Genomic DNA, 13,362 nt, shown 5'->3' with positions numbered 1-13,362 from the left:
GGTGAGGGGAGGGCGGCCATGTGGGGCCTTGGGGGCCTCTAGAGAGACTTTTGTTCTTGCTCCAAGTTTGATGGAAGCCATTGCAGGATTTTGAGCAGGGAGAGACACACCTGAATTGGTTTGAACAAAACAGACCATAGGGGACAGGGTGGAGGTTTGGAGCCCAAGGAGGAGGCTGCTGCAGCCACCAGGCAAGAGGTGATGAAGGCCTGAAGCTAGATGGGGCTGGGAAGCGGATGTTGGTGTCATTGGTGTCGTCAATCAGAGTCTGGTATATTCTGAAGGGGAAGCTAATGAGTTGGATATGGGGTGGCAGAGACAAGGAGTTGAAGACATCACTGCCATTGAAGCCCAAGGCCAGGGCCACTCTAGGATCTCCTGTCTTCATTCTTTCAGCAAACATTCTGAGCACCTACTGAGGGCCAGGTCCTAGGTGAGACACTGAGGTACAGAGGTGATCGAGGCAGGCCTGGCCCCTGGGTAGGTGTGGGGGCAGGAAAGGCATTCTTTGGCATCCAAGATGGGCCTGGCCTGCCCCTAAGTAGGAGCTACCAAGGGAGAGAACAGAACCCAGGCCCCAGGCACAGGAGACAGTCTGATGGATGGCAGGAGAGGACTGAACTGATTCTTGGAGCTTTTGAATGTGTTAAACAGCAGACAGCTGCTTATAGACTAAGGGGAGAGCAAAGGAGATGAGAGTGTTCCCCAAGGAGCCTCTCCAAGGAGTGGTCCTTTGTTGCCCCATGGTTTCCAAATTGTTCAAATCATGTGCCCAATCAGCAATGTTTGCTCCCTAATATGTGCATATTTTTTTAATATTTATGCACATGTATATCCATTTTAAGACAATATGTACAGAGTATGACACAAATGAAAATGAACATTAAAAAGATGACATATGGGCCTGGCTGGCATGGCTCAGTGGTTGAGCATTGACCTAGGATCCAGGAGATCATGGTTGGATTCCCAGTCAGGGCACATGCCTAGGTTGTGGGCTCGATCCCCAACAGAGGTGTGCAGGAGGCAGCCAGTCAATGACTTTCTTGTTGATGTTTCTATCTCTCTCTCTCTCCCTCTCCCTTCTTCTCTCTGAAATCAATAAAGACATATTAAAAAAAAAGATGACATATGGCCCTGGCCAGTGTGGCCCAGTTGGTTGGGCGTTGTCCTGTGCACTGAAAGGTTGCTGGTTTAACTCCCCGTCGGGGAACCTCCCTGGTGGGAGCATGCAGGAGGCAGCCAATCGATGTCCATCTCTCACATCGATGTTTCTTTCTCTCTCCCTCTCCCTTCCTCTCTCTCTAAAAATCAACTAAAATATCTTTTTTAAAAAGATGACATATGAAATCATGTAAATTGAGGTTCTAGTAGTTTCCTCCTGTTTTCCAAAGGATTGCCTTGTATACACCCCGGGTTGACCCATCTTCAAGGTGGAGAGGCTGCACTACACCGATCTAACCAGCCTGCTTCATGCACACATTCACATACACATTCATGCGCACACACTCTTAACCTCCTGTTTCCTTCCTGCCCAGACCAGCTGTCTCCTCACTCACCATCTTCCCATTGCCCTCTGCCCACCCGCCTTCCTACCACCTGCCCTGCAACACTTCGAGCCTTCACCATCCCACCCTCAGGCCCCCCTCCAGGGAGCTCTTGGCCTCCTCACACTCTGGAGTCAACCCAGGGGGGGGGTCTCAATGCCACCCTGAAATTTGTGCGTATCTCTTCAGGCACCTATTTCCAGTCCCATAAGGGTTATTCCAAACCCCAGACTCCTTAGGCCTTCATGCCGAACCCCACCCCATCCTCTCACCAGACCATGGACTTCCTACTATAACAAGAAATAGGGCCTAGGAGAGGGATGCCCCTCAGCAGCCTGCCCCACACCTGCAGATTCACCTGTGCACCCCCCAGTCCCCAGAGCCTTTCTCTGGCTCAGAGAGAAGGGGGTCCTCCAGGGGCCAAGGCCGCTTTCCAGCCTAGGCTGGAGTCCCATCCTCTGCAGCCCCTCGACCTCCTCAAACCAACCGTCCCTCCTGTGTCTCCGTCCACTTCTTCCTCTGCTGGTCCTTCCCCTTCATGTTTAATCATATCCAAGCATCTTCCACGTTTCAAAAGGAAGAGAAAGCAGAGGAGGAAGAGAGGAAACAAGCCTCTTCACCCCACAGCCGCTCTGACTTCTGGCCTGGCTCTCAGGAGTCCACATGCCCTACCTCTGCTTCCTCACTTCCCACTTCCTCCTTCCCCCAGGGTCGCCTTCCACATCCCACATCCCACTGCCCGTGTCCAATGGCCACGGCTCAGTCTTCACCATACTTGACCTCTTGACAAATTTAGCACTGCCGCCCAACACCATCCTTCCAGAAACTGTCTCTATCAGCAAATGCAAATATACAAGATATGCTGTTCCCACCACTTTCCCTACCTCCATGGCCCCACCCTGGCCAGCCACCATCCTGGGCTCCGTTTCCACCCTGGCCCCCACAGTCCTTTCTGCTCTCAGCAGGCAGAGGGGTCCTGTTCAAACCTCAGTCAGATCCTTCCCTCCTCTGCTTGGATCCTTCCCAGGGTTCCCATCTCTCCAGGATTAGAGCAAAACTCCTTACCTCCTGGAACACCCCTTCCCCAGACACCCCCAGGTCTCAACCCTAACCTCCCTTTGGTCTTTGCTTAAATGTCACCTCCTCAGAAAGGTGCTCTTCATCCACCCTATTTAAAATAGCCACCTGCCGTCTATCCCTTCACATGGCTTTGATTTTCTCTCTTAGCACTTATTGCCACCTGTTCTTAAAAGCATTTCTTTTGGTCTGTGAGCTGCAAGAGGGTAGGGACCATGCCTGTTTTGTTCACTGCTGGCTTCCCCAGGGCCTGGAATAGTGCCTAGCACATAGGCGCTCAATAAATGTCTCCTGAATGCACGGATGTTCCTCCAGTCTCTCAGATTGCTCCAGCTTCTCCCCCGATCCTAAAATGTTGGTGTTTCCCAGGACTTAATCTCAACTCTTGGTTTCCTCTCACACTCAGTGGCACTGCCCTCAGGGCTGCCCCCACCACTCTTGCAGCACTGTCTCCAACCTGCTCCGCGATTACACCAAGTGGGCATCTGATGGGTTCCTGTGCCCCAGGTTCATAACCCTGATTTTCCCTGCCCCAGACATCTCCTGTCTGAGAGCCCATAGTGTCTCAACCCCGAACCTGTCTGACAGCCAGCTCTCTCCTCCCCTGCCTACCTCTCTCTGTTAAGGTATTACCACCCAGACAGCAGGCCTCTGCACCCTGGGGTGTCCTTTACCTCCCCTTCCCGCCCTCCCAGGCAGCAGGTCCTATCCATCCTGCCACCTCAGCTTCTCTCGTCTCCCTGGCCGCTGCCCTGGCTGCTGCCCTGGCTCAAGCCTCACCAACTCCCACCTGGCTTCTCTACCCCAAGTTTCACCCTCTTATCCTCTTTGATGCCCCTGAGCACCTGGTGCTTGGGCAACACTGGCCAAACCAAAGGATGGATTTAAACCAAAGGCTCTCAGGTCAGGTCACCCAGCTCATCCCTTCAGCTTGCACTGGAATGTTCTCTCCAGGCGTCCATCCACCTAGCCTGATAATCCTGGGCAGGGGTCCCCATAGAGCGCCGTGGGGCAAAGGTCACTGATGTGGGAGTCAGGCAGACCTGAGTTCCCATCCTGACCCTGGCACTTACTTGCCACATGGCTCTGGATGAGCAAGTCTGTTTCCCCATCCGCAAAATGGGAAAAACAGCAGTGTGTCAGGGGGTGGCTGGGAAGACCGGTGAGATCACTCACGCACCACTCGCAGCCCGCTGCAGGGCTCCAGTCTCTGCTTCGCGAAGGCATCAGTAACCCACCTGGGCAAAATGCAGTAGGTTGACAGGCTTTCGCTTAATTCAGCGCAGTCTCTTATTTGACCTCTGCACCACTGGGTGGGGAGGCTCAGTCTTGGTCAAGTCAGTCCAAGGGTGGCAGATAACCTCAGGGTTGGGAATGTCACTTGTCCATGCTGGTGTTCTCGAGGGGTCCCCGATCATGCTTGGTCTTTATGGGGTTCATGCAAGTGTTTGCCGTGTCATCTCCTAGGTAAGGGGCCCCTTGGGTTGAGTGCTTCCCTTATGCCCCTTTGTGTTTAGGTCACTGCCAAGTCACTGTGCCTGTGGAGCCTACCACAAGATCAGACCCATAGGCCTAAACACAGCTGGCAGTCACTTTCCCCTGGGTCCTGTCACTTCTGTGGGTAGCAGCAGAGCCAGAAGGTGAGAGCCCCAACTCTGGAGCCCAACTGTTGGGATTTGAGACCCAATCTGCCTCTTCCTCCCTGTGTGACCTGGGGCAAGTTGTTTCACCTCTCTGAGCCTCGGTTTCCTCTCCTACAAAATGGAGTGACACCACCACCTACCTCTCTGAGAATTTAACAAGATGACGCACACGAAGTCCTTGGCCCGGTGCCAGGCATGTAGTAAACTCTCAATAAATGTTGACTGTTTCCATTAAGTGCTCTCCCTGGAAATAGAAACATGAGTCTTATAGGCCCTCCCCCGCGCAGTTTTGACGTACGACCCCTGTCTCGGGGATAGGCACATCTGAACAGGCATCGCCCTTCGCCCTCCTCTCCCTGGCCCGGTCAGGAACGCTTGCTGCCTCCTGTGGCCGTGGCCATGACCTCCCTCTTGCACGCCTCTTATGCATTCTCTTTGTCCGGTCTTTGAAACTCCAATGTCACATTTTGGCTTCTTCTGTAACAGCCCAGAAGAGGGAAACAATGAGTTTCAAAAGAGCCTTATCTAGTAGCATCATCATCATCACCAGGACCATCAAGATGACCAGGGGTGACTGGCAATAACCTGCCTCCCCAGGCCCAGCACCCAGCAAGATTCTGTTCATCTGGGTGGGTGCAGGGGTGCCGTTGCCAGCTCCCAATGGCCAACATCTGCCCAGCCCTTGCCCCCAACTCCTCCCCTGTACAGGTAAGGAAACTGAGGCCAAGGAAGGGAAGGGACTTCTCAGGGTCACACGGCAGTGAAAACCAACCATGATTCTCACTCCATACTCCAGGTTCTTCTCCTGAATGGAGGGTGCCAAGGAGGTGGGAAGGGCAAGATCTAAGAGACAGTGGGTGTTCCCTTCTGCCTCAGCATTCCCAAATCCCCAGTTTCCTACTCTCCTCCCAGCATGCAGTGGGTTGGTGTCCTTCTGCCCTGTGCTCAGCTGCGCATAGAGTGGGGGTGCCCTGCCCTTGCTCCCTCTCCCCATTTCTCGCTCTACCCCCCTGAACCCCTCTCCCTTCCCTTCCTTCTACTGTTCTCGCCTTCCTTCCACCTCTCTCCTCTCCTCCTTCCTTCTTTGGAAAGCCTCTGCCCAAATGACTCACGTCCGGACTATAGGTGGGCTGCACATCAGCTCCTGGCAGCAGCCAGGAATGTTGAGGGGGTGGGGGGACAGAGGTGGCTGGAGAGCAGGCTTCCCTAGCCGAGCCATGTGGTACAGTGGTTAGTCACATGGCCTCCTGGGGTCACCAGAGACTAGCTCTGTGACCCAGTGCAGGACTTCACTCAGTGCTTCATCTGCACCGAGCAGAGCTGGGAAAGCATCTGTCCACAACGTGCTCCCAGTAAGGGCACACTTGTACGCCTGTCATTTCCCCCAGCTACCCAGCTCTCCCAGCCAGGAAGTGCCACGCTCTGCCCTCTCCCATGTCCCCCACAAGGGGCTCATTCTGCAGATGAGGAGAGGGAGGAAAACTAGGGCCAGACACAGGCCCCAGGCTCCTGGCCCACCCTCAGCACCAGAGGGCAGCCTCCTTCCTCTGAGTCTCTGGGGCCTCCCGGGCAGGGCAGACTCTGAACCCAAAACTATGGGTTCCTCCACTTTCCCGCCTATATCGATAACGGCTGGCCCTTTGTGCCTATGTCACTGTCCAACTCTGCCTCTCTTTTCATCTCTGTCTCTCTGCCTCTTGTGGGTCTCTCCTGGGGCTCTCACATGCCCCACGGTTTCTGTGTGTGTCTCAGTCACTCTCTAACTATGTCTCTTGTCTGGCTGGCGTCTCCTTAAGTGTCTCCCTGTCATCCTCTCAGGTCCTGCTCTAACCATTAGGCAATCTGTTCCCCACCCCTGTCTCCCTGGGTGTCCACATGCCCTGTCCACACTAGAGGACGCCAGGATGCGTAGCTATGCTCCTTTCTCATCCGCTTCTGCACCCACAGCCAAGGGGGAGGGCTTGGGGGCTGGGCAGGAGCCTTCGACCTGGCACTGCCCCAGCCTCTGCTCCTGACGTCAAACCTCAGAATAACTCAGCCCCTCTGCCTGGCGGTCACCAGGCCTTGCCTGACTGGACCTGGGTCAAAAGCAAATCCAGAGGGAATGCAGCGTGGGGTCCTGGCGCAGCCCGAGACCCTCCCTCTCTGGCCTGGACTCCCAGCTACCCTGGCCTCCCCAGGCTGCCCGTAAATTCTTGGCATTTTCAGCCCTGGGTTATCCAAACATGAAATGAATCTCGGTTGCCGAACCAAATCTCTTGGGGTTTGATTTCCTAACCTTACTCCTGGCTGCTTTCTGTTTGGGGCTGGGGGATGGGGTGGAGAAAACAGCATCTGTTTCTTGGAGGAATAAGGCTATTTTTCCAAGAAGGGAGCTTAGAAAGGCCGGCACAGATGCACTCAGCCTAGGGATGGCCTGGGAGCAGCGGCCACAGAGGCCCTTGGCCCAGCTTCCCCAGAGAAACAGGTTTATTTGTTTAAGCGGCCTGACCCGGCCCCTAGGCATCCCATGGGGGCAGGGCATGTGTTTCTGGCTCTTTTCTTCCAGGCCCCAGAGCTCGGTGGGCTGGATGTACACAGACCCTCTCCCTCTTCTCTCCTTGGGCAGGAAATGTGAGAAAACAGGCCCTAGGTCTGTCCCCTGAGCCTGCACCTCTGGCCTCTGAGCATTTGTTTAACCACAGAGCCCGCTCTGAAATGCCTGGACTGGACCCCGGGGACCCTCTGTGGGATCTGAGGCAGGCTGAGCTGAGATCAAGGGGCCATGTCCCAGTGGCACTACTGACGAGCTGTGGGGTCCTGGGGCAGCCACCTGCCTCATTTGGTTCTCTAGAAAGTGGGACTGAAGAGAACCCCTGCCTCTCAGAGCGAGCCTGTGATAAAGATGACCGGTGTGTACCTAATGTGTGCTACACTCATCCTAAGTGCCTTGAGAGAATTATTGCATTTAGTTTTCACAGCAAGCCTATGAAGCAAGATTGTTTGCCCATTAACAGATAGGGAAACTGAGGCACCAAGAGGCGCCATGACTTACTGAAGGCCACATGGCAAGGGGGGTGAGGTCCGAGTCACGCTCAAATACACCAGACACCCTCCCACCTCAGGCCTTCGCACAGTCTTTCCCTCCGTCTGGAGTTCCCATCCTCCCGACTCCCACAGCTGGTCCCCGCTCATCCTCTCAGCTCAGACAGCCCCTTCCCGTGAGGGTTTCTCTGCCACTCTGGCTAAGCTTGCTCTCGACCCCAATCATCACCCCCTCTTATTTTCTTCATAGCACTCGTCACTATTGGAATTAACTAATGGATTTAGTGGAAGTGCACTGGAATCAGGTAACTTGCCAATTTTGCTGATTCCTGATTCCCTAGTGCCTAGGAAAGTGCCTAGGGAAGTGCCTAGCATGTAGTAGGTGCTCAAGAAATAACTGCTGGTGGAATATATGAATTAAACTCAGGGTGGGGGCATACTTTGAGGAAACATATTTATTATTATGATATATATGGTATGTTTGAAAGAACCTTGTGTTGGTGGGTTTGTTTTTTTATTGTATTTTATTCCACATACAATGAAATCACCCTTTTAAATATAGTTCTATGAGTTTTGACAAATGTGTACAGTCATGTAACTAACACCACAGTCATGATATAGACATGGCCGAACGCCAAAAAGTTCTTGTGTTTCTTTGTAGTCAGTCCTTGCCCCCAGGCCCGAGCCCCTGGCAACCACAGATTCTGACTTTTCCAGAAAGTCATATAAATAAATCAAGCAGCATGTAGCCTTTTGAGTCTGGCTTTTCTTTTTTTTTTTTAATCCTCACCGAAGTATATTTTTTCCTTTGCTTTTCAGAAAGAGAGAAACATCGATGTGAGAGCGACACATCGATTGGTTGCCTTCCGCACACGCCCGAGCCGAGGCCGGGGATCGAGCCTGTAACCGAGGTACGGGCCCTTGGTCAGAAGTGAACCCAAGGACCTTCCGTCCACCAGCCGACGCTCTAACCACTGAGCAAGCCGGCTAGGGCGAGTCTGGCTTTCTTTACTCAGCATGATACACCGGGGAGTCATTCAGGCTACTGCAGGAGATCCTTTGTACTGCTGAGTAGAGTCCACAGGATGATTCGACCAAAGTTGTTTATCTGTTCACCAGTTGAAGTTTTTTTCATTTAAATAATGCAGGAGTGAAGAAGTCTGGAGAAGATCTCCTTGGCTGCCAAGACTGCTCACCCACACGCTCATCTGTTGTCTTTCTGAGATGCCTTTCTTCTTCCCTCAGCCCCTGCCTGTCAAAACTCCTTCCTTTCTTCCAAGGCCCATTTCAAATGTCCTTTCCTCAACAAGGAGCAGGGTTTACAGTCCCCGTGTCACAGATTGGTAAAGTGAGCTCAGAGAAATATAGCCCTCAGTTATAGGAGGCCCACAGTAGAGCCAGAAATCAAACCCAGGGCCAAGGGGAAAGGGGGGTAGCCCAAGGGCCAAAGATCAGCCTATTTGCAGATGGAGGGCTGCTGGGAGTCTGGGCCCCCATTCCCCATCTCAGCCCTAAAAATTTGCCAGCATGAGGATGACAGAAGGAGCAGGGCCAATATTGGGGGGCAGTGCTATGCCAGATCCCATCCCCTGTGGGCGCCTCCATTGGGGCCCTTCCCCCAGCGTTTCAGCTGGCTCCTGAGCCCTGGTACAGACCCCACCCCCACCACACAGGCTGACATTAATCACCAGAGCCCCACCTTGGCCATATTGACCATACTGGGCCCATCTGGCCTAGATTACCCATCCCAGAGTTCGTACTGGTGGGCGGGTGTGGCAAATTGGGTGATGGGCCCCAGCTGCGCATGGCCTTTGCCCCACCCAGCCACTTGCAGCCAAAGGACCAGTGAGACGCCAATGAGGGTGCTGAGGGAGCTCCTGTCACTCAAGATGACTCCAAGCTACCCTGAGGTCCCAGCCAACTCTGTAGACCTGAGGAAGCCCCTGAGCAAGGAACCTAGCCCACCAAGCGGTGACCTTGGACAAGCCTTCTGGGCCTGTTTGTCCATCTGCAAGTGAGAGGTTTGGAGAGATGCCTGAGAAGGTCTCGTGACAGGAATGAACTTGCTATTTGACAGCGTGGAGCAGAAGCTCAGGGCCTAGGAGTCTGCATTTTAAACCAGGTCCCAGGGTGTTCACGACTCATGGGAAAGTCCAAGAGCAGCCTCAGTGAAGCTCTACTACCCCCACCCACCCTGGTGCACCCTGGCCAGCCATACGTTAGAATCCCAGGGAGCTGGCAGAGATGTAGTGGGGAAGGCATGGGGGTCTGACTGGTGTTGATGAAGGCAGCCTGCCCTGGGGCAGAGGGAAGTGAACCAGTTCAAAACTCTCATTGGGATCATAGTGGCCAGAATTTATTAGTGGGTTGAGTGTGGCAGGTGAGAAAGAGAAGAGTCCAGGATGAGGTCTGGGTTTGGGGCTTACGAACTGGGTGGAGCTGTTTGCTGAGAGGGGAAAGATGAAGAGAGAATGGTGTAGGGATGCAGGGATGGGCCATGGGAGCTGAGCAATCAAGGGTTCCACGTTGGGTGCTTTTGCTTGAGATGCCTGTTGGAAACCCGACAAGTGGGTGGGACATTCAAGGGAGAAGTCTGCATGGGAGACAGGGCACCCACAGCATGGAGACGGGGGGGGGGGGGGAGTCCTAGGACCGACAGAGCACCTGCTGCAGGGCCCTGATGCATTTGGATACTTTGGCATCTGATCCTGGGTGAAGCTTATAGATCCCTTTTCAGAATAATACTTTTAAATGCAAAAACTAAAAGCATAAGAACACCAGTGATGGTGTTCCCAGTGATGGTGCAATTGCAATCAAAATATTAAAATTAAATCTGTGCTCTAGCTACAGCATTATCCAGTGGTGGGTTTGAGAATGCCCATATTCCAGAGTCATGATGAGCAAAACAGTATTTTAAGATACGGTAACACGTGTGTTGTGATATGAAATTATGTGTGATTTCTAGTAGGAATGAAGCCTCAGGATCAGTTAGTAGTGCTGTGGTCTACGGCCTTTGCTCATAACTTAAGGAAATGCCAGGTCTTAATTACAGGTTAGTGAACAAAAGATGTAACTTTTCTCACCCATGTTCATGGACCCCCTGAGTTCTCTTCGCAGACCCTGTGCCCCCCTCCTGCCATTAAGGACCTTTGAGCTATGGAGGGAACATTCAGAGAGACCAGGGCCCAGGACTGGGCTATGGGCCACCCCAACATGTAGGAGCCTCGTCAAGGAGTCAGAGAGGAGGTGATGGGGGAGACAGAAGGAAAACTGGGGGAAAGTGCTTCCAAAACAGGGGGTGGTCACCTGGGCTAACTGCTGCTGAGACAGAATAAGGTGAGAACCCAGAAGTGTCCCTTGACCCTGCTTTGGCAGAGCGAAGGGGCTCCCGGCTAGGGAGGCGTGCTGGGGGGCGGCGGTGCACAGGACTCGACAGAATGGGTTATATTTTTCCTTGAGTGTGGTAAATACACAGGCTTTATTATATTATTCTTTATGCTTTTTTTTTTTTTTTTTGCATGTGTGAAGTACACCATAATAATGTTGTTAATTTTTTTTAAGGTGAGGGTGAGAATGGAGGTGAGAAAATGGAGACAATTTGTTCGAAAATTTGTATTGTTGAGGGGAACAGAGAAATTGGAGGCACAGTTGAAGGGGTATGTGGGGTCCGGGATATTTTTTTCTTTACTTTTTATTGACTTTTAGAGAGAGAGGAAGGGGGAGAGAGAGAGAGAGAGAGATACTGCCTCCTGCACACCCCTTCCAGGGAGAGCCCACAATGGGGTCCGAAATCTAACCAAACCAGTGACCTTTCGGTGCACAGGACAACGCCCAACCAGCCAGGGCTTTGTTTTACTTCTTAAATGGGAGCTATTGAAGCATGTTTGTGTGTTGCAGGGCACGGTGGGTGGAAGGCTGAGAATGCAGGGAAAGAAGGGGGGGGTCAAGGGGACAGAGGCTGGAGAAGCTCAGAAGTGTTTGTCTCCCTGGTCGTCAAGCCACTTTGTGACCTCTACACTCAGGGTCCCATGCTTGAGTGAGCATCAGAGTCACCTGGATGGCTGGTGCCACCCCAGAGTTTCTGATTCAGTAGGTCTGGGGTGAGACCTAGAAATGTGCATTTCTAACAAGCTCCCGGGCGATGCTGTTCCAAGGACCATGCTTTGAGAACCACTGTTTTAATCAACACCGGTGTGCCCACATGCACCCCCTTCTGGACTTGACCTTGCACTACAGTGGAATGTGCTCCTTCAAAAGCACTCTGGGGAGGAAGGGACTGCGGCAGGCAGTTGAGGTGGAAGAGGGGGGAAGAGATGGAGGAGGAAGCGGCCAGAGCCTGGCCCCCAGCCTAGGTTGCCACACCTCCCTGGGGGGGACCAGTTGTCCCAGGAACCCTGGAAGCTGCCCTGTGGGACCTCCTGGAAGACTGAGGGAGAAAGTGAGGAAAGAAGCTGGGGGGGGGGGGGGGGAGAGGCCAGCATGCGTGCAGAATGGAGAGGGAGGGCAGGAGGGGCACTGAGCCCTGAGAACACGCTGTTCATCTTTGCAACGTGATCCTGGTGTCACTTGCCAGACCAGCTTCTCGTGCTCCTGGGGAAAAAGCAGCCCTGTCAAAGAAATGAACGATACCTTGTCGGATCCCAGAACTTCCAAGCTGGGAGAACCCTTGGAGACTGGCCGGATCAGCCCTATTTGGCAGATGGAGCGGGCCAGGAAATAAAAAGTCCAGTTTGGCAGATGGACCTGCAAACTCTTATACTAAGAAAGATGTGTCCCCACGCTCTGCTGCTGGCTCTCCCCTAGGCAGCTGGATAACAGGCTTTAGGGGCTATGCTCTGACCCTTACTGCTTCCCCTTTTCTATCAGTCCATTGAACACACATTTATTGAGCACCCAGCACACGCTAAGCATTGTGCTAGACATAAAGATAAAGCGGTACACAGGACCAGTTCTAGCTTCATGGAATTGGCGTTCCAAGGGTAAAACAGGCAATAGACAGATCAATATGTAACCTAAAGTTAGGGGTTGATAAGGGGTAAGACGCCTAAAATGACGTGAGAGGGTGAGCCATGCGATGGGATGTGGGGGGAGGGGTTTCCAGGCAGCGGGAACAGCATGTGCAAAGGCCCTGAGGCAGGCACATGCTTGCTGTGTTAGATGGATGTCACAGAGCCGGTGCCTCTGGAGCGAGTGAGGAAGCGAGGAGTAAGAGAAAATCAGTGGTGGCGGGAGGTTGCGTCGTCACACAGCAAGCTGCAGCCAAAGCAGACTTTGGCTTGTCCTCTGAGTAAGATAGGGCCCCTGGGAGGGTTTTAAGCAGAGGAAGAATGGGATTTGACTTAGTTTAACAAGATCCCTCCAGCTGCTGAGTGAAGGGTGGACTAGGCAGAGAGGGACGAGCGCAGGGGCAGGAAGGCGAGGAAGAAAGCTGCTGGAGTAGTCCAGGCGAGAGGTGATGGCGGCCTGGCGCGGCAGGGAGGCCTCTCCTGGTCGCTCTGTGTCCTTCATGGAGACACATGGAAGGGACAGGAGCCTTCCCCCAGTCCCCGCCCATGACCTCAGCCCATGGTCTCCCCACAGCTAGAAAGGTACATCCAGATGAACTTGAGGTCGGAGCTGGCGCAGGCGCGGCAGCACGTGGTCCAGAACCAGATGGCCACCATGCTGGAGCTGGGCACCAGCCTCTTGAACCAGACCACCGCCCACACCCGCAAGCTGACTGACGTGGAGGCGCAGGTACCAGCGGGTGAGCGGGCAGCACTGGGGGGCCTGTGGCCGGCCAGGCTGGCCCACAGCCCAGGTCATCTTGCCTTGACCTCTGTTCCCGAGTGACGTCAGGGCCTCCTCTGGGCCTGTGTCCCCCTGGGGCCCCTCCCAATGACCCTGTCACAGAGCTGTCTCCCACCGGGCCATGGGTCCTACGAGTGATGCTAGGTTTGGCTTCTTGGCCTCTGCGGCTCCAATGCCCGGATCTGTGCAGGGCACTGGGATGAAGCAGGCAGCACACTCCCCACCCTCAAGGGGCTCACAGTGCTCCAGGGGAGACAGATAATAAACAATCCACTAGACCTCGG

At 53.7% G+C, this 13,362-nt stretch overlaps 1 protein-coding gene across 1 annotated transcript in view; it reads left to right on the top strand.

Moving 5' to 3' along the window:
* Positions 1 to 13,362, top strand: part of ANGPT4 (angiopoietin 4) — a 31,397-nt gene that overhangs the window by 1,044 nt on the left and 16,991 nt on the right. The window contains exon 2 of the mRNA XM_016200592.2: positions 12,869 to 13,024. Within this exon, the coding sequence (XP_016056078.2) occupies positions 12,869 to 13,024 (156 nt within the window). The remainder of the gene's footprint in view (positions 1 to 12,868; positions 13,025 to 13,362) is intronic.

This window comes from Miniopterus natalensis, chromosome 7 (assembly GCF_054644295.1).
Source record: "Miniopterus natalensis isolate mMinNat1 chromosome 7, mMinNat1.hap1, whole genome shotgun sequence".
Classification (NCBI taxonomy): domain Eukaryota; kingdom Metazoa; phylum Chordata; class Mammalia; order Chiroptera; family Miniopteridae; genus Miniopterus; species Miniopterus natalensis.
The sequence above is the reverse complement of the archived record's forward strand: the minus strand, read 5'-3'. Positions and strand labels throughout refer to the sequence as shown.